Source organism: Salvelinus alpinus, chromosome 1, assembly GCF_045679555.1.
Source record: "Salvelinus alpinus chromosome 1, SLU_Salpinus.1, whole genome shotgun sequence".
Lineage (NCBI taxonomy): Eukaryota > Metazoa > Chordata > Actinopteri > Salmoniformes > Salmonidae > Salvelinus > Salvelinus alpinus.
Window position 1 is genome coordinate 43,060,017 of NC_092086.1, and position 19,745 is coordinate 43,079,761.

The 19,745-nt window shown below is 41.4% G+C and overlaps 3 protein-coding genes and 1 non-coding gene across 8 annotated transcripts; 2 read left to right on the forward strand and 2 right to left on the reverse strand.

Moving 5' to 3' along the window:
- The first annotated feature begins 1,418 nt into the window (after window positions 1–1,418).
- LOC139534976 (zona pellucida sperm-binding protein 4-like) lies at window positions 1,419–6,200 on the forward strand. 2 transcript variants are annotated; one of them, XM_071334541.1, is made up of 12 exons: window positions 1,419–1,759; window positions 1,853–1,974; window positions 2,073–2,193; window positions 2,311–2,445; window positions 2,612–2,784; window positions 2,939–3,018; window positions 3,156–3,283; window positions 3,430–3,613; window positions 3,696–3,837; window positions 4,928–4,997; window positions 5,093–5,224; window positions 6,017–6,200. In XM_071334541.1, the coding sequence occupies exons 1-12, from the start codon at window positions 1,576–1,578 to the stop codon at window positions 6,190–6,192; spliced, it is 1,647 nt and encodes a 548-aa protein (XP_071190642.1). In that variant the 5' UTR covers window positions 1,419–1,575; the 3' UTR covers window positions 6,193–6,200. The 2 variants fall into 2 exon arrangements, with proteins under 2 accessions (XP_071190642.1, XP_071190653.1); XM_071334552.1 differs by having other exon boundaries at window positions 6,025–6,200.
- Window positions 6,201–6,489: 289 nt separating this feature from the next.
- Window positions 6,490–8,586, reverse strand: LOC139535229 (ribosomal RNA-processing protein 7 homolog A-like). The gene is made up of 7 exons (XM_071334586.1): window positions 8,458–8,586; window positions 7,878–8,020; window positions 7,600–7,725; window positions 7,366–7,489; window positions 7,126–7,223; window positions 6,840–7,047; window positions 6,490–6,669 (listed from the first exon to the last, which is right to left on the reverse strand). The coding sequence occupies exons 1-7, from the start codon at window positions 8,516–8,518 to the stop codon at window positions 6,584–6,586; spliced, it is 846 nt and encodes a 281-aa protein (XP_071190687.1). The 5' UTR covers window positions 8,519–8,586; the 3' UTR covers window positions 6,490–6,583.
- Window positions 8,587–9,340: 754 nt separating this feature from the next.
- On the reverse strand, window positions 9,341–15,644 carry LOC139535320 (polymerase delta-interacting protein 3-like). 4 transcript variants are annotated; one of them, XM_071334744.1, is made up of 10 exons: window positions 15,494–15,644; window positions 14,611–14,714; window positions 13,820–14,238; window positions 13,429–13,488; window positions 13,196–13,270; window positions 12,765–12,992; window positions 11,029–11,106; window positions 10,756–10,885; window positions 10,542–10,608; window positions 9,341–10,344 (listed from the first exon to the last, which is right to left on the reverse strand). In XM_071334744.1, exons 1-10 carry the CDS (start codon window positions 15,559–15,561, stop codon window positions 10,137–10,139), a joined length of 1,437 nt encoding a protein of 478 aa, XP_071190845.1. In that variant the 5' UTR covers window positions 15,562–15,644; the 3' UTR covers window positions 9,341–10,136. The 4 variants fall into 4 exon arrangements, with proteins under 4 accessions (XP_071190845.1, XP_071190764.1, XP_071191001.1 ...); XM_071334663.1 differs by having other exon boundaries at window positions 13,429–13,491; XM_071334900.1 differs by lacking the exon at window positions 15,494–15,644 and adding an exon at window positions 15,217–15,355 and having other exon boundaries at window positions 13,429–13,491.
- Window positions 15,645–16,272: 628 nt separating this feature from the next.
- Window positions 16,273–16,427, forward strand: LOC139540144 (U12 minor spliceosomal RNA). Its single transcript, XR_011668099.1, has one exon. It is a non-coding gene; the product is annotated as a U12 minor spliceosomal RNA (small nuclear RNA).
- Window positions 16,428–19,745: the final 3,318 nt, after the last annotated feature.

Sequence of the window (19,745 nt, forward strand, 5' to 3'; positions counted from 1 at the left end):
TTGTTTCCCATATTGTCAACAAGCCTTTGAATTGAGATTGTCATATAATTCTAGTGTGTTGAGGTTAGGTGGGATATTTGAGATTGGTTTGGATTAAATAATAACTCATTGTGGTTGTGAAGAGAGCTGAGTAGGCCTAAGGAGAGTAAATGCTTTTCATATATGATTGATTATTGTTTAAACATCATCCATTATGTCATGTTTTTATAGAATGTGCTTCAAGTTTGCCTCAGTCATAGTCCAATACTAGAACATCTAATGGGTGGCTATATATTCCAAATTGGATTATATAATTCTGCTTGTACAACCAACACATGTAATGGAAAAGTTAGTAGGCCAATTGTGTAATCAGTTTATGACTCATGAGTCATGACTTATGTATGGTCCCAAAAAAGGATGGAATACAGGAAAAAAAAAACTAAATGTGAATAAATTTTCTCATCACTTAGTTTAACTATGTGTATATCATGTCCATTCCACTTTTAACTGACATAAGGCCTGTCTCGTCTCAGTGGGACAACTTTTAATTTAGCTACAATTATGTAGATCACATGAATTTACAAGTAATCTTGCTCTATGATCTTCCTCAAATTGCTACATGCAAAAAGTAGACTTCCAAATGTTGTCCTATATAGCTATTTTCATCCTGTTCCGTGTCTGCATTACATGGGGGACAATGCCATGCGTGGCCACAGTGACAGTAGGCCTACTGAACACAGTGTTTACAGCATAAAGATACAACGTTCTATTTCATTTTGTGGCTTCCAATATGTAGCAAAAATATGGGCCTGGCTATGTAATAAGATAAGATAGTTCTTTATTAATCCCCAAAAGGGCACATTTGATTGAACCAGCCAACACATAACACCACCAATAAATACACAATAAAACACAACAAAGGACACACTGACATTAAAAGCAGCACATCATCAATGAATATAAGTGCTCATGTTAAAAAGTCTCATAACATAAAATGGGTGGGTACAAGCAATCGTACAAGCATTGCCATGGTTCCTGAGAAATGAGCATGGCAACTGTGAGAGAAGAGAAGGGGATTCAGGTTGTTATGTAATAATTGCATTTACTGACCCTGAGGTGAAAATTAATTGCATAGTATTGTATGCACAGTGCAAATGTGCCATACATTACCTTCACTTTACTTTGACCTTTTAATCAAGGGTGATATGTCCTCATTTTCCTTTGGACTCAACATAGAATTATAATGAAAGTCCACAATATAGCCAAACTTTTCCCCACAGTAGGCTATTAAAGAAAACAATTGGGTAAAAGTTGGAACGATCCCTTAATAATAAATGAAATGTTATCATCCATTCAATCACGGATGTATCACATACAGCAGGCCAACATACAGTCGGACTGTGATAATTGACTTAATCACCGGTAGGCTAACAAAGCCTGACGCAATGTCCTGCCTCATCACTCTAATTACTGGTCTTGCAAGACACGTTTCTTCACTACACAAATACCGCGCAAAATATTACCTTTGTCACAATTATATTGTTCAATTGTGAATAATTCAACTAATTTAAACACAGCATAACCTGTAGCCTAACAATGCTACTTATGATTTGTGTAATATTTGCATTCTTTGCGCCATATTACCGATGCCTTTCAACTCTTGTGCAGCAGAAAACCGCTCAAACTAGAGCACAAGATGCCCTGCCTCGAGTTACCTGCACCGTCCGACGAATACGCGCAGTTTTCGGTCAAGCGGTTCTTCACAACTTGCGCGTAAAAGGTAAATAGCCATTATATTTTAGCCCTCTATATCTGCAGATTTTGTTTGTTTAATTAGAATGTATGGTATGCTGGTTGATCTCATTTCCCCCAGACAGGTCTGGAGTCAGTGTGCCTGTGCCAAAAGCCAAAGAATATTGTGGAGTGAGAAGGGGAGAGAAGAATGGTACTCTTTCTTTCCAGAGTCGATATGACAGTTGCTACACACAGGTTGAGGTATGGTCATGTATTTTTGATGTTCATTGCATTGAGAGGTCTTGGTCTGTGTGTAAACCTACTGATTGCCATATCAAAACACTTTGTTTTCTCTTTAGGGTGACACAGTGGTTGTATCTTTGAGAGTTCAGCTGGATGCAGGGGATCAATGGTACAGGGTCAAAATTAGCTGCCCCCTACTCAAGAAGATGGCCCAGCAACCCATCATCGGTCGCACCTGTGAGTTCATATAATTTCATAGGGAGTGAATTTTAGATGATTTATCCCACATAGTGATTACAGTGCCATCTAGTACCACCTCTGTAAAAGTCATTCTTCCAATTTACTTTCCTTCAGCACGATCAGGAAAATGCAGCATCCATAGAGATTTGCGTGTTGACTGTGGGCCCCAGGATGTCTCCAATGATGGCTGTCTCAAACTGGGATGCTGCTATGATGATCATGACTCAGCTTGCTATTACAGAATGAACAGTAATGGAATTCGCTTTGTGTGTATTTTGTACAATGGAGAACATGCTTCTGAAAGAAAGTATCAACAGAGGGATAGTGACTGTCGTGGTGAGATTGGCACATAGTGATTTCAGAGATTAAATGTCAAGAATAACTCCTTGTTTCTGCCTCCTCCTCTTGCTCTTAGCCTGTTCTCTGGATGGCCATTTTGTGTTCTCTGTGAAGGCGACAGACACTGACCCCCCACTCAACCCCAACAACCTTGCCGTCAAGGGTCAGCCACAGTGCTCTCCTGTAGCTACCTCTGCAGATACAGCTGTCTTTAAAATCGGGGTGAGGGAGTGTGGCACAAAGATGATGGTGAGTCAGTAGGTCTAGTTTGCCTTCTGCCCTATTCTACAGTAGTATATTTCTGTCCTGAATGCCTCTGGTAGTAGTATAATGTTGCTTTTTCTTGTAGTGTTGAATACTCTTAGGTATGCAAAATACCTCGTTCCCCCTCTTTTATTTACAGGTGAATGGGGATGTTGTAAGCTATGAGGTGGAGGTTGAGGAACTGCATCCAAAGATTACGGGCAAACATTCTCCCTTCAGGTAGCTGCTTATTTCTCTTCCTGCCTGTGGACAGTGCACTACAATTTGGACTACTTTACCATATCGTGGCTTTAGCCAGAACCTAATTGCTTGAAACTGCTATGGAGTAAATGTTTTGAATGAGACTTGGTTTGTAGTCTGCAGGTCCAGTGTCAATATGAGGGGTCAGCTCTCCTCCACACTGATCTGTGGTCCTTAAACCCAACTAACCCTCCACCTGTGACTGCACTGGGGACTGTCCGAGTGCAGATGAGAATAGCCACAGGTACTGTAGTAAAACAATATGGTTTCCACAGACCAAGCAAGGGATGCCAAATCCAATCACTGCAAGTATATGTCATCAAGAGTTGTCACTTCACACACTGTTACACTGGTAGACCTCCATCATCCTGGCCCTTTTCTTTTTTCCAGATGAGTCCTTTACCTCTTTCCTCCCTGAGGACCAGCTGCCCTTGACCCTCTATCTGCGTAAGCCTGTGTATGTGGAGGTGTCAATCACTCCACCCTCCCCTGACCCCAGTCTCTCCCTGCGTGTGCGGGACTGCTTTGCCTACCCTGCCTCCAGACACTCCGTATGGACACTACTCCACGATGGGTGAGAGGGAGGGAGATTAATCACTGTGAATATGAAGACTGTCAATATTGGTTTAGTAGTCTCACTCCCTTCTCCCTGACAGCTGTCCTAACTCTCTGGACAGCATGAGGAGTTCTGTCCCAGTGGACAGCCAGGGGAAGACAACTTCTCACTCCCAGTTCAGGTTTGATGTCAAGACCTTTTCCTTCTTGGACCCTGAGACAGGCAATCCCAGTGTGGAGGAGGTAAGGTCTATCCTAGTTATCTGAAGAATCTGAACATTTTGCTAATATATACTGAACAAAAATATAAACGCAACATGTAAAGTGTTGGTCCCATGTTTCATGAGCTGAAATTAAAGATCCCAGAACTCTTCCATACATACAAAAAGCATATTTCTCTCAAATGTTGTGCACAAATTTGTTTACATCCCCCGTTAGTGAGCATTTCTCCTTTGCCAAGATAATCCAAAAGGTGTGGCATATCAAGAAACTGATTAAACAGTATGATCATTACACAGGTGCACCTTGTTTTGGGGACAACAAAAGGCCACTTTAAAATGTGCAGGTTTGTCACACAACACAATGTCACAGGTTTTGAGAGAGTGTGCAATTGACATTCTGACTGCAGGAAGGTCCACCACAGTTGTTGCCAAATAATTTAATGTTAATTTCTCCACCATAAGCCGCCGCCTCCGTTGTTTTAGAGAATTTGGCAGTACGTCCAACCACTCACACAACCGCAGACCACGTGTAACTACGCCAGCCCAGGACCTCCACATCCGGCTTCTTCACCTGCGGGATTGTCTGAGACCAGCCACCCGGACAGCTGATGAAATTGAGGAGTATTTCTGTCTGTAATAAAGCTCTTCTGTGGGGGAAAACTAATTCTGAATGGCTGGGCCTGGCTCCCAAGTGGTTGGGCCTATGTCCTCCCAGGCCTACCCATGGCTGCGCTCCTGCCAATCATATGAAATCCATAGATTAGGGCCTAATTTCCTTATTTCAATTGACTGATTTCCTTATATGAACTGTAATTCAGTAAAATCGTTAATTGTTGCATGTTATGTTTACATTTTTGTTCAGTATAAATTGTCAAAAATAATATCTCTTGGTCCTCCATCTGCTGCAGTGTTTCCCAACCCTGGTCATTGATGACCCAACAGTACACATTTTCATTGTAGCCCTGACAAGCACACCTGATTCAACTAATCATCAAGCCCTCAATGAGTTGAATGAGGTGTGTTTGTCCAGGACTACAACGGAAATGTGTTCTGTTGGGGTACTGGAGGACCAGGGTTGGGAAAAACACTGATTACTGAATCTTGTCTTTCAGGTGTACTTTTATTGCTGGGTGGAAATCTGCACAGAGGAGGAAGAGTGTAAACAACACTGCTCCATCACCTGTGAGTTTCAGGTCCCTATGTTTTACATTCACCCCAACACTGTGAATTGGGTTATTTCATCCAATAGTCATGCTGTCTCATCCTCCTCCATCAAGCACCTGATGGTGAGAGGGAGAGGAGGGAGTCTGGGTCAGATCAAGTCTCCCAGTTAGTCTCATTTGGTCCTGTGCTGTTGGGTCAGAACAGTTCTGAACAGGAACCGAATCATAGTGATCATCTGAATATAGGTAAGCACATTCCAAATAGGGGAGAGTGGGGTAAGTTGAGCCATTTTTTAACATTCAACATCACTCTGTCAAGGGAAATGTATTCTTTCTAACAAATCTACTTATTTCAGGATGTGTATCCCAGGAAATAATCAGAATTAATTTAAGCGTTAGTTTAAAACATAGCTTGACCCTGAGTAGTTGAGCCACCTACACATTTCTGTACTGAATTAAATATTACCACCATCTTTTTAAGATCATGTCTATTTTTCCCCAATCACAATTGATTTGGTCTTTTAATCAATTTAAGCATATTTCAACACAGGCTTATCACCTAACAAACGTTGTACTTTTTTTACACTTAACATATACCAGCAATAATGCCTTGCATTATGCCTGGGAAGAACTCTTAAATTTGCTCTCTTGCCTTTGGCTCAACTTACTCCAAGGCAAACATTTTTACTATATTAACCCAAACCACACAGCTACAACGATGCACTTTCATGCTAGGTTTAGGACCACATATTGAAGCTTAGACTCCAACTGATGTATAGAACAATCTATTTTGGTTTAGATACAAGCATCATGAAACATCTAACTCAAATTAATTTGATTTTTTTGGACCTAACTTGATTACCTCTTTCCATGTTGTTTCTTCCTTCAGACTCCATGAAATGACATCTTCCTAAATATTTGGTCAAATGATACCCTTGTTTCTAAGAAACCATACCCAAAATGTGTCTCAACTTACCCCACAGCTACTGTATGAGTGGAATGAAACTGACACTAACATTTTCTCTTGCTGGCCCTCAGCATTTCAGGTGTCAATGTACTCTGTCACTGTCATCTGTACCTCCATCCTGTTCTTCCTCCTGTTCTCTTCATGGTCGATGAGTTGTCAAGTGGCAGAAGTGAAAGAAAATGATGTGGAAATGGAAACAATGAGACTGGCCTACAGGTTGAACAAGCCCAATAAAGCACCTCTATGAACACTTAATTACAATTGGTATTTATTTCAACTACCTTCACTGGCTATGTGCATTCCAATGCATCCAGTTTGCCTTTGACACTTTGGTAAAGGTCACGTAAACTGAGTGCATAGCGCTGCACCTGAAAAGTAAATATCAGATATTAAAGCCTCCTATCCTACAGCCCCAGAAAGAGCAGAATATAAGGGTGTCTGTTGGAAAACCTGAAGTGATCCTAAGGTATTGATTCACATCTTTTGAATCGAATACCAATCAAACTTGTAGACTGCATAAATTACTGTATCAGTGACAAACAAGAACTATACAAATTGATATTTATTGACATCAATGGTGGGGTTAGGTGATTTTAAAAAACAGGAAGGTGGTGAGAATCTCAGAAGAAACTGTTGATTCAGTAAGGTCGGAACTTCCTCTGTGCTCTTAGCAAAGCAATTCGCTGTTTGTCCTCCTCAAACTTTTTCCTCAGTTCAGCGATGTCTGAAAGCGAGAATAACCCTTTTCAAAATCCAGAGTGACTGAGTAATATGGACAAAGTTAGCAGTGAAGCCAGAATGACTGAACAAAAAAGTTAGTTTTGCACTAAAGAATAATGATTTCACCACACATTGTGCTTCTGTTGTGATCAAATGACTGGAACCATAACTTACGTTCTTTCTGTGTGTTTCTGTGCTGCCAGGTGTAGAAGTTCATGAGCTCCTTCCGCTTCCTTTTTCGGCTCTCCTTCTGCAGAGCTTTCTGATTGGATACCTCACTGTGGGGGCGGGTCTTGGTCCCACTTTTACCCCTGGTAACTTTTACCCAGCCCTCCTCATCCTCCAGCTGCTCCTCAGCCTCCTCCTTTTGTCGCTCTGCCTCCTGGGTAAGAAACAAACAAAAAAGTATGTTAACAAATGCCAAAATGAAGAGTTGAGATTGAGAGAGGGAGAATCTGACCTCTTCTTTTCTCTTATCATAATCCTGCATGAAGGTGTCAACTGCCTCCTGTAGTTTGTCTGGCTGAGCAAATGACTGCTTGTACTGATGAATCCATTCTAAAGACAAAGAAACAAAGCGAGACAAGTGAAAGGCATGTTAAATACTGTATTAAATCTGGGTGAAATGTCTTTCCAATTTGATACATTCTGCCAACATTTAGAAAAGACCAAGCATCTAGAAGAGGACTTTAAAGCTCACTCTGTAGACCTGTCCACACAGGTCGCTGCTCTGTGGAAACAACCAATGGGACATCATGGGGATGGGACTTCACTGCTGTAATACTGATGGCCTTCTGAAACACGATGTAACCCACTCTGAACCCCTGTGGGGAATGGAAACAGAAAATGCTCAATACTGAAAGAGTGTCCATAAGCACTTCAATAATCAATCTGATCTAAACCCCGAGCTTCGTTGTCCGGATTCAGGGCATACCTGTTTTTGTGCTGGTGTGAAATACTTGGCCAGCTTGGGTCCTGAGTGCTCAAAGGACCCTGGCTTCTCCCTGAGCTTCACTGACTGAACAGGACCAAACTGAGAGAAGAGCTCCTTTATGACACCCTGAAAGACAGCAGAAAGAGATTAGTACTTTTATACCTTATTTGGCCACAGACAGCTGTAGCACAAACATTACATTTTTCTGTAGACTTGCTAATAGTACAACAATCACATGCACACTGATTGGTAATTGACAGTCTTTACAAAAAACGTACCTCAGAGCAATATGGGGGAATGTTAAGGACAAACAGTGTTCTGTCAAGGGGTCTTTGTGTGGTTTTCTCTGCTCGCACCTGGTGCTCTTTTACACATATTTTGTGCTGGGCAACACTGTCAGTACTGAACTGTAGAGAAAGCACTGAGAAGAGTGGTTAAGTCAAAATACAGTCAAAACAGACAAACATCTGTCTAGGCAGATCCTAATACATTGTCTACAACTCCAGGGAGACAGAGGTTACTAATGGCTTTAGCCTGAGAGTTAAACAGACAATCTTTGCTTAAGCTACATGATGTAATCTTAGGGAATGCAGTCCAAATAATACACAGAAATCAAGTTGACCGATTTTAATCGTTAAACACCATAAGACATCAACAACCTCAAGACTCATGTGTTTACAAAGTTTGGTCTTGAAGCAAGTTTAAGTTCAGTGTTCGACATACGTTTGTGGAGTTTGCTAGCTAGAAGCAAGCTAGCGTGGTTGAAACAGAATGAGATCATGAGCGAACTAACAAACCTCAAATTATATATTTTTAAACGCATTCTCCGTTTACGTGTGTTATTTTAGCAATGGTTACCCGTAAAACCTCCTGGAATAACACACGTCTGGTTGGCATGTTTCGTCCTGGACGGCGCCATCTTCTTTGCGACCTTTCACACAGGAAGTAGAAATGGATTGGTTGTAGTCTAAATGTGCTTAATACAAATCCCCCCATCAAAAATGTTAATCCTACTTTTTAGAGGCTCTAGCTGTCTATCACAGGGGTTCTCAAAGTGGGGTCCAGGTGTACTGCAGGGGTCCGCGGCCAGATCTCAACATATGTTTTACATTTCATTTTTTTATGACTAACATACTAACAGATTATACGACGGTTGGCCAAGGGATCTGTGGAATAAATTTAAAGTATGTAATAGTATTTATCTACAATTGATGTCCTTAATCCTGGGCAATATGGGCCTAGGGAGGCTCAGGGATATTGGTATTCACAGTACTCCACCATTTATGTTTAAACTCAATTCTATTCCCCAATTAAAGCTTTAAAACAGCAGTTTGCTCTCTGCCTCATGGCAAAATGTGTAGAATTGCAGGATAATAGCTTTAAAGCTGCAACAACAAAACATGTCTGCCCCATGACAAAATTAAAACTGCTACATTTTCTCTCAGATGCCAAGAGCAGGGTCTTTTAAATGCTCCTTCCCAGGGCTTGGGTTCACCCAGCAGACAATGTAAAGCTCCTTGCAAGGCCCTTTTTAAAATTGCACGCGCGTTGTAATCTGTTTATGAGGGGGTCCCTGATGAATTTGCTATCACAAAAGGGATCTCCGGCCCCAAAAGGTTTTGTGAACCCCAGTCTAGCAGACAGACCTAAAGACAATTTTGCATTAGTGTCAAAATTCTATTGAGAAATAAGGATATGAACAAATTATTTATATACACACACACATCAAAATGAACACATCTTTATAAAGCAACATATTTATTGGCAGTAATTAACTTGTACAGAGATCGGACCTCACTACCATATCTTCATGACTGACATAAAAGGCAGCTGTAAAAAGCAATTTACAGACAGTTGAACATAAATTGAGCAAATTAGCATAACTTCTCTAAGCTGCGCAAAAAGCAATAAAAAGTAAACAGCCACAAATAAGCATAGAACGCGAATGCCACAAAAAGGAGAACGGCAAACCAAAAACCACAATGGAATACGAGCATGTGTACAAGTCATTCTGAAATCAAACTTTATATCATGTCCAGTACAAGAACCACTGTTGCCTGTAGTTCACAGTACAAGTATCTTCATGAGTTCGTGCATCAGGTCATAGTGAGACCATCGGTTTGGGGGGAGGAAACTCCAACCAACACAAAACATCTCATGATTCCAAGAGGGGTGTTCAATGTGAACTATTCGAACAGTTGTAAAAGTGAACCATGTGATACAAAAAATACCCACAACTGTCCAGTTTATCCCCCCACCAAATTTGATTAAAACAATAAATGAACAAATCAGACTGCCTCACATTGGTCCGTTATGAGGCATGCATCTATGAGGTATGCCACGGCTACAGATGTTTTTCTTTCCTAAAAATCTTGACGATGGCATCAGTGTGTTAATTTTAGATGTTACAACCTGCCAATGATCTGTCAAATTTATACAAATACAGTATCATGTTGTTTGATCATGTCAGTAGATGTCTGTCAAACAGGAGGGTGGATGTATTATGTGTCACGTATGTGTGTGGATGTACTAGAAAGTTATATCTTAATGCGGAAGGCTGTGCACTGTGAACCAGGAGACTCTGTGGTAGAGGGGGTCTGGACAGTAGATTTGAACAGGGCCTTGAGGATGGTCTGGGGATCCACCTCAGGTGTGGGCTGAGAGGAGGCTGGACGACCCCCGGGGCGAGACAAAGAGAGGGGCAGACCCTCTTTCCTTCCACTGCCTGGAGTGTCACTGAGCCTCCTGTGAGAGAGAAAAAGAGGAGATCCATATAAGATTTTATGTGATGCTGAAAGACAACGTGCATTGCAATTGGAAAGGAAGAAATCATGCACATCGTGGACTACAATTGAATACTGGAAAGTTTGATTTGCATGCAATGTAACCAAGGGGGCAGTGAGAAATATGAATATAACAAAGACAGACAGAGAGAGACTTACAAAAGAATGGGCTGGTCTGAAGTGATGACATTCCCCTGTATGTGAAGATTGCACTTCATGGGCTGGCCTTGGGAAGAGAATGAATAAAGATTTAAGAAAGTAAAACCAATGTCTTTTCAGATAACTATTCATCACCTGCATCATTACCAGAGGATGGTGCCAAAAAAACTCAATCAACCTTAAAATAAATGTTGCCCTTGCTGTAGGCCCTTACCATCCAGACAGCGGTTGTTGTATTTCCTGTAGGCGCTCACAGCGTCCTCCTTCCTCACAAACACCACTTCGGCAATCCCCACCTTCACCAGCCTCGCTCGCTTCAAGGCACCGCACACACAGAACAGCTCCTGTGGACCGTCACAAGAACACAGGAAAAAGGTCAGTTGAATGTGATAAATGAGTCATGGCTGCATCGTAAGCAGACCTGCAATTTACACACACAGCTAGAGAATCTAAAACAGCAGAGTACTGAACAGCATGAGGCACTTACCACTATGTCCTCTTCAGTGACACGGGGGTGCAGATTATTCACTGTTATCTTTGTCCCCTCCAGAGGACTGAAGGTAGGCTGAAGGGGTGCACCAAAACATTTTACAATCAAATACATATACAGCTCACACCAACACAACAAGCCAACGGTAGGCGTTACGTTCATCTATCGTCAACGAGAGAGAAGTAGGTTGAATACTGACCCCGAGGCTTGCTATGCAGCCAACTAGTGATGTTAAAGGCCCAGTGCAGTCCAAAATGTGACTTTCCTGTGGTTTATATACATTTCCAAACTGTGAAGTTGGAATAATACTGTGAAAATTAATTCCTTTTTTGTGTAGGAGCCGTTTGAAAAGACCACTTTAAATTTCAGCCTGTTGAGGTGGGGATGGAGTTTGGCCTGCCTGGTGACCTCACTATGCAGTAAATTAGTCAATAGACAGAGTTCCAAACCTCTCTGCCAATAACAGCTAGTTTTCAGTTTCCCCTCCTCACTCAGACCACTCCCAGACAGTCCTAGCAAGATTCTTGCTTGAGAAATTGCTCTTTGCTAAGAATATATTTTTGTTTTCGATTAAAATCGTCAAAATAAATTACATTAGGCACTTAATTGTTACCCAGAAATTATTTGATATTGAGATTTTAAAAAATGGATGCAATTGACCGTTAGTCGGTTAGCCGCCATCAATATATTTGACCGGTCATGCTTATCAGTCTATAGTTTAATTTGCATAACTTAATGGAATTAAATTGCCGTGTGTTTTCATTAGTTCGTTATGCATCTTATTTATTAAATGCGCACCGCATACAGAGCCTAGTTTGAGCAGAATATCACCTGTCGGGCATTGAGCACTCGCAGCTCCTCAAACAGCTGGTTGCTATCTGCTTGGAGTGAGACGTGTTCTTATAAGCCCAGTCATTGCGGAACAATTCTAAATGCAATCGCGTGTTGATGTGTGTCTATTCAAAAGAGGAGGATCCCAGCTTTCTTTTACTACTATTTGTATTTCTTAACTCCTAATATGAAGCAAACTGCACTGCTTCCCAACCAGGGTAGCCGATCTGGCATGGTTAAAAAAAAACAAGTGCACGTCCTCTCCATTCAACCACCACCTTGCAATCTGAGCTGGTGGCAGTTACAGGTTGAAAACATATACTTAATTGTTTGAAACCTGGCCGCTTTCCTTCATATGAAAAATGTCAGTTCCTTTTACGCATGCAAAGCCTTTTCTGTTGGTCACATTATTGTACTGTTTGGAACTAATTTTACCGCTTGTTAACCGGTTAGAGGAGAGGTGGGCAAATCCAGTCCTCTGGGCCTGATTGGTGTCACACTTATTCTCCATCCATAACAAACAACTGATTAATCAAACTGCATTCTAAACTGACGATCATAATTAGGTGATTATTGGAGTCAGGTGTGTTAGCTGGGGCAAAACTGTGACACCAATCAGGACCCAGTAGACTGGAATTGCCCACCGCTGGGTTAGAGAGATACTTCTGACAAGGAGGCCATTTATCTACTTCCCCAGAGTCAGATGAACTTGTGGATACCATTTGGATGTCTCTGTCCAGTATGAAGTTAGAGGTAGTTTTGCGAGCCAATGATAACTAGCATTAGCACAATGACTGGAAGTCTATAGGTATCTGCTAGCATCCCTACCAACACATTCCTATAGAGATTACCTTATGTAATCCAGTGCTCAAGTAGCTGGGTGAATGGACGTGGATACTGACCTGTGGGGGTGGAGGAGGCTGAGAGCTGGGCTCCGCTGTGGGCCCTGCCTGCCTGAGGGTCCTGGAGATGGGCTGTAAGGCGAGAGCAGAGGAGCGGGAGGCCCCTACACTAGGGTTGGGCCTTGTGGGTGCCACAGGCACTGGGGGACGAGGAGCGGTGTACGCATCGTTTTTGACTACTTTAGTGATGGGGGCTGACATGGAGAAAGGGCAGCCCAGGGTGCCTGGCTGTTGGAGAAAGAGGGAAAGCATTGAAGCTTTTCAGTGAATGAGTGGAAAGTTTTGAGAGTGAGACACCAATACAGCCAGTGTGGCAGTATTAAAGGGATATTCGAGTTACATTGAATAATAAATAATTACAGATACAGATCATTTAGGGAAAAGCAACAGAAATAGAGAAAAGTTAAGAAAATCTAGCATAGTCTTCGCACCCGTGACTGCAGCATATGGTTGCCAGTAGTGGTCTTCATCTGTTTGCTAGGGATATCATCATCACCTGAGAAAGACTGAGGGAGAGATGGTATGTTAGTCACTCACATATGCATTGCAGTGGCGCATGACCAGCAGAAATCAACCAAATTCAGTTGATATACTCTTAAGAGAATTTGAATCAATTCTGCCATCTAACCTTCTGATTCTTATCTTTTCAAAAAATGTCCCTTACCTGGGAACTCCTGCTTGGCATGTTCATACGGATCCCACTTGACATCCCTACCGGCCTTTGCTGCTAAAAAAAAAGTTAAATAAAATCATTATTCAGAAGGTGAATTAATATATTTGACTCTAAAAGCATGCTACCAATAACTAAATATAAAATAAGCCTAGTTGAATTTTAAACTAATTTCCAATTAACTTTAGCTATCAACTATGTTTGGAGTGAGGTTATGCTTTACCACTATAAACAATGCAAGAATTTGCATTTTCTCTTATCCGTGCACATCTTGAGCGACAAGTGGGACAATTCTGTCTAGTAGCTAAGCCTGGATAATATTAGAGCAGATCCTGGACCTGTGGTTACTATCACTTTGGAGCCAACTGTCAACCTGATCACTTACCTGGAAGGTTTTGGTGATCTTCATGGGTGCCGCCATTCCTTGGCTTAGTGGAGCTCCAATGCTCCTCTTGAGGCTCAGCCTATCACGAGCATCCATCATCCTCTTAGGTGCACCCCCCAGCTGTGGCGTAACCCCAGCTCTAATGTTCATTCCTTGTAGGTTGGGGGTAAACTGCCTAGCATTTGCACTGGCAATGTCGTTGGTAGTGTGTATCTGTATCTGCTGCACATGTGTCTGTAGCTGTGCTGCTTGTATCTGCTGTAAACTCTGTGGGGTAACATTAAATGTATTCTGTCCTCCTTTCCGTGAGTTGATCATCTGTCGTGCATCCTGGACCCCACCTGCTCCTCCTCCGCCACGGATTCGAAAGCGGGCATCTTTCTGGCCGAGTTTCTCTCTGGCATCCTTCACTTGAAAAGCTGGAGGAAGCGAGATCAGGACAAGTGTGAGCAGACAGCAAGAACCAATTCCAATGTCTGATCTGACTTGTAAGAATGCTTAACAGAACGTAATGTAGTACAACAGTAAAATGTGTAGTTTGAAACAGAGGATTATTTTGTAATGGGGCTTAGGTAAGAGACAGTCTCAATAAGCATTTTTCAACGGGGCAACAGGCAGGTCCTCACACAAAATACCTGCTTCAACTCTGGCAAAAGGTATAATTTCACCCATTACCTTGAGCATTGCTCCAAAAGCTGTTCAGAATTAAATAATTGTTTGAGTTCCAACAAAGTAATTCCGTTGAATATTTGATACTACTGAAAATCTATCCAGGTCTGGTTTTTGGTTACCGGTTCCCCCTCCACCAAGTCTCTGTCTGACATCTGTCATCCCAATTTTCTGTCGGGCATCAAAGGTCCTCCCGACCCCTCCTGCACCCCTGCCGAACATAGGCCTGAAAGACAAGAGGAAGAGGTCGACATTGGTAGTCAACTAGTTGTAGCCTAATCCTACATGATCTAATATCCACATTTAGCAAAACACACATGGAGCGCATATAAGACCAGTTATAGGATTTGATTTTGCCCTACATTCAGTATGGCTCTCTAGGAATACTCAAAGCGATATACAAAATCAAATAGTATAACGTTAGCTGTTCTGGTATGCGCTCCTTGTGTTTTCCAAAATGTGAATATTAGATCATGGAGGACTAGGCTACAACTAGTTGACTACATATGGCTCTGGGTAGAGGATCTACAAGACTGCCTCGCGCTCTGTACCATATCTATAGGTATACTAACTAGCTAGCTATACGTTTTCGCGTTTGTAACCATTGTTAGTTTATAGCTAGCTACGTTACCTAACGTACATTCCAGCGAACTGTTAACCTTATTCGGTTCTTTTTTGGTCGATAGCTAACTTACCGTCATCAAATGCTGATAAAACATTTTTTTTACCTTGTTAGCTAACTAGTTAAACGGAGCCCTGATAAATAGTTAGCTGCGCGTATTTGGCTCGTTGATATCAGGAAAATCAGTGTCTGCAGTGAAGCGATATAATAGCTACATGATTGTAGCTAATCCAACGGCGAGTACAGGCCTTGAACAGGACCGCTGAGGAATTGAAATAGCCTAGGCTTTCTGGGAAATGAATTTCTTCATTACGTTGAATGATACAACTCAAGGCATAACGTTCATAAATTGCATTCAAACTCATAAATTGCTAAATTAATACATTTTAACTGTTTCTTTGTTGTTGAAACCGCGTCGACGTATCACTTCGTCCAAAGAAATATCTTCCATCTTCTTTCACTCAAGCGCGTGAATGATCGTAACTGGACGGAGAAAAACGAGAAGAGACTATGGAAGGCAAGTTGGATCAAAAATGGCGAACTCAATAAAATATTTATTCGAGAGCTCCTTGAAAAACTACATTGTTGATATAATTACGTATACAATTTAAATATATCTATGTTGTTTGAAATACCAATACATATCTATTTTACTCTAACATTTGTTTAGTAAGATCTAAAAATCAGAGTGTATTATTTTAAGAGAAATTCATATTTTATATGGTTTTAAAGGCCTATTAGGTCATGTGAAGTGTCAATGATCACATCTATGCCATTGGTCATCAATTAACAAAAGATTATACTTTTAACATAAAACAAACAAATATAAATAAATTACACAGCCTTAGAGACCTCTGGTATCGATTGCTCTTCACGAAGTAAAAAAAAATACGGGGGTAAATGAAACGTTTTATCTTTCCCATCAACCTTTGCGCTAAAAATCGCTTGAAACCAGTGTAAATAAGTAAAATCTCGTAGAAAAGCTATATTTTACCTGATTAAATGGAGGAATGGAAACGTACAATTCTGTATCACATAATGCGCTCAGAAAATAAAATGCAGCTGTAGGTTTATACTTTTTGAAGTGAACACCAATGGTAAACACCATGAGTGTAATAGTCTGCATACAGACCTAAGTAATGCCCTCGACCATCGATTGGTTATGCCTTAAACTGATGAGTAAGGAAAATAACGACGCGGGGTGACGCCCGTGTCCTCGCCTAGATTTGCGAGATCAATTTTTGAACGGGTACAGGTCCGCCTGTTTAGGTGACTCACCTACTTTGTGAGATGCCTTGCGGGACATGGATCTGCCCCGACCTCTCATGTAAAATATAAACCCCTTTCGGGATACTGACACAAGGTTACACAGAACCAGAATGGAATTATATTTTCCATGATTGTAACGTACTATTACATAAAAATAGAACGTCAGGCATCTATAATAGTACTTACTGCACCTTCTCCAAAACCTTTTTCAACATAAAGAACATTTCTGCCTTCTATTTCTCTAACCACGTTCCATCAGCAGTTTTATGCGGATAATGTCATACTGTATAAAAAAAAGTTTTTAGGCAGAGTAGGCACATTTGCTATTTAACAAAATTATCGGTAGTTGAAAATGCGATGAAAACACATTGAACTTTAACTTTTAAAATCTAATGTTGTGTGTACTACGTAAACACGCAGTGACTTGACTTCAACAAGTCAGTTTATTGGAAACATACCACTGGTGGGAAAATGCTCATATTTTCTTTATGCTGATTTGGGAATATATACATCCGTTGCCAATTGGTTGGAAACCTAGCTAATAACCATGTTTCCATCCACAGTTTTTATATGAGTAGTCATACCCTATGAAAATAATCCGAAAGCTGTGATGGAAACAGGAAGTTTCGGTACAATTGTATAAATGCAGACAGGTAACGTGTTCCTTTCTACATGGTAGGATCTTTTTTTGTTGGTAAAATGAATGATGGATAACATGGTTGTGGAAACGCCTTTATTCGCAAATATTGATCTAGTAACCATCATATCAAACTAAACTTGGGAGTCACACGAAGACGACGTGGTGGGTGCCCCTCCCACTACGATTTGGGAAACCATGCAGTTTATTAGGCTACAGATTAAATAATGTATGATGAACTTCAAAGGGTGATGAAAGTGCGCGGTGATCTTGATGCTCCTTTCCAATAAATATTCAAATATGTCATCACGCCCAGATTTTTATCAGCAACAAGTCCGTTTCTTGGAAACACCACTGGTGGGAAAATGCGCATATTTTCTTTATACGGATTTTTAAATATTCACATTAAAATCTGTTGTTGATGGAAACCTACTAGTTATTGACCATAAATTGTTTCCGGAATTTCCACCAAAACCCGAGTGCATTTAACTTTGTGCCACGAGGTGGCAGTATTGTATATATATTTACAAAAAAATGGTAGGCGATACAAAAAGGTAGGAACACTGTAAAACCAAAATGTCACTATGAAGTTATAGAAGCATACAGAGCAGAGTGTGTGTGTGTGTGTGTGTGTGTGTGTGTGTGTGTGTGTGTGTGTGTGTGTGTGTGTGTGTGTGTGTGTGTGTGTGTGTGTGTGTGTGTGTGTGTGTGTGTGTGTGTGTGTGTGTGTGTGTGTGTGTGTGTCGGTGTTAAAGGCATGATATAGTAGATGATTTTTAACTGATCATTATTTGTCATATAATTTCCTTCCTGACCCTGTGTGATCATGACTAAGTATGATGCCTTGTATTTGTGTCCCATATCTGTATTTTCTCAATGCATGCCTCCCTCATCCATCCTACTGTCACTACCAGACCTACCACAGCCAAGTGGTAAAACACCTTCCCATGCAGAGCTGGACACAGGCAAAATCAGATGAATCAATGTGAAAGGTCTCTCATGTGGTGAAATAATAATTTCAACCACAAAATTGTATTTTGTAGCCTCCTTTCCAGTCCGTAATGAAACAAGGTTCCATTAATGCACCATAAAAGTCAGTAAAACTTAATTATGTTTGTCAGTCATTTCGTGGAGGGGTAATAACCAGAGGAGGTATAGATTCTAACCATCTCTGGTAGTAATAACCACTAAAGAGCAGTAGAGATGCGTGGGTAAAATCACTGGGAAAGCCAAGCCAGAAAAAACGACAACATACACCAGAAGTATGTGGACACCTGCTCGTCGAACATATCATTCTAAAATCATGGGCATTAATGTGGAGTTGGTCCCCTTTGGCGCAGCGGTCTAAGGCACTGCATCTCAGTGCTTGAGGCATCACTACAGACACTCTGGTTTGATTCCAGGCTGTATCACAACCGGCCGTGATTGGGAGTCCCATAGGGCGGCGCACAATTGGCCCAGCGTTGTCCGGGTTTGGCCGGTGTAGGCCGTCATTGTAAATAAGAATTTGTTCTTAACTGACTTGCCTAGTTAAATAAAGGTTAAATAAATAAATAACAGCCCACTGTTCAGAGAAGGCTTTCCACTAGATAGTGGAACATTGCTGCGGGGACTTGCTTCCTTTCAGCCACTAGAGCATTAGGCCTGGCTCTCAGTCGACGTTACAATTCATCCCAAAGGTGTTCGATGGTATTCAGGTCAGGGCTCTGTGCAGGCCAGTCAAGTTCTTCCACACCAATCTCAAAAAAACATCTGTATGGACCTCACTTTGTGCAAAGGGGCATAGTCATGTTGAAACAGGAAAAGACCATCACAAAACTGTTACCACAAAGTTGGAAGCACAGAATCGTCTAGAATGTCATTGTATGCTGTAGTATTAAGATTTCCCTCCACTGGAACCAAGGGGCCTAGCCCGAACCATGTGCGGTTGCTCGGCCATGGAAAACCCATTTCATGAAACTCCTGGAGAACAGTTCTTGTGCTGATGTTGCTTCCAGAGGCAGTTTGGAACTTGGTAGTGAGTGTTGCAACCGAGGACAGACAAATTTTACACGCTACACACTTCAGCACTCGGCAGTTTTGTGAGCTTGTGTGGCCTACCACTTTGCGGCTGAGCCGCTGTTGCTCTTAGACGTTTCCACTTCCCAATAACAGCACTTACAGTTGACCGGGGCAGCTCTAGCAGGGCAGAAATTTCTCAAACCAACTTTTTGGAAACAGACATCCCATGACGGTGCCATGTTGAAAGTCACTGAGCTCTTCAGTAAGGCCACCACTGCCAATGTTTGTCTATGGAGATTGCATGGCGGTGTGCTTGATTTTATACACCTGTCAGCAATGGGTGTGGCTGAAATAGCCAATTCCACTCATTTGAAGGGGTGTCCACATACTTTTGTATATATAGTGTATGCGTTGTGATAATTGCGTTGTTTGTTCTATAACTTGTAAGTTCATATGCGTTGTGCTGGGATGTATGCCTAAGGCAGAGACAATAAGAAGACACAGTGGCAGAATAAATTCAACCACTCCTTTGTTCCATCACAAAACCGGAGAGTAATCTCTGTTCTGTAAAGTCCACAAAGCATATTGCACGTAACAAACAGTTTCATGACCTACAGCATGGTGAAGAAAGTAATGTTTCCGACTTTTTCGGACTACTAAACAACTATTGATTTAGAAACACAGAGAGTTACTGCAAGTCAAAATGAAAACAGGAGCTGCCTCCACTA

Bases quoted from the DNA above. Each gene is read 5' to 3' on its own strand.
- LOC139534976 (XM_071334541.1), top strand. From the start codon at position 1,576: ATGCTACTTATGATTTGTGTAATATTTGCATTCTTTGCGCCATATTAC. The intron at 2,194-2,310 runs GTGAGTTCATAT...ACTTTCCTTCAG, and splicing joins ACCCATCATCGGTCGCACCT to CACGATCAGGAAAATGCAGC. The intron at 5,225-6,016 runs GTAAGCACATTC...GCTGGCCCTCAG, and splicing joins TAGTGATCATCTGAATATAG to CATTTCAGGTGTCAATGTAC.
- LOC139535229 (XM_071334586.1), bottom strand. From the start codon at position 8,518: ATGGCGCCGTCCAGGACGAAACATGCCAACCAGACGTGTGTTATTCCA. The intron at 7,490-7,599 runs GTATGCCCTGAA...CATTCCCCACAG, and splicing joins TCACACCAGCACAAAAACAG to GGGTTCAGAGTGGGTTACAT. The intron at 6,670-6,839 runs GTAAGTTATGGT...TCTCGCTTTCAG, and splicing joins CAGAAACACACAGAAAGAAC to ACATCGCTGAACTGAGGAAA.
- LOC139535320 (XM_071334663.1), bottom strand. From the start codon at position 15,561: ATGGAAGATATTTCTTTGGACGAAGTGATACGTCGACGCGGTTTCAAC. The intron at 13,492-13,819 runs GTAAGTGATCAG...CTTTTTTTTTAG, and splicing joins AGATCACCAAAACCTTCCAG to CAGCAAAGGCCGGTAGGGAT. The intron at 13,271-13,428 runs GTAAGGGACATT...TCTCTCCCTCAG, and splicing joins TGCCAAGCAGGAGTTCCCAG to TCTTTCTCAGGTGATGATGA.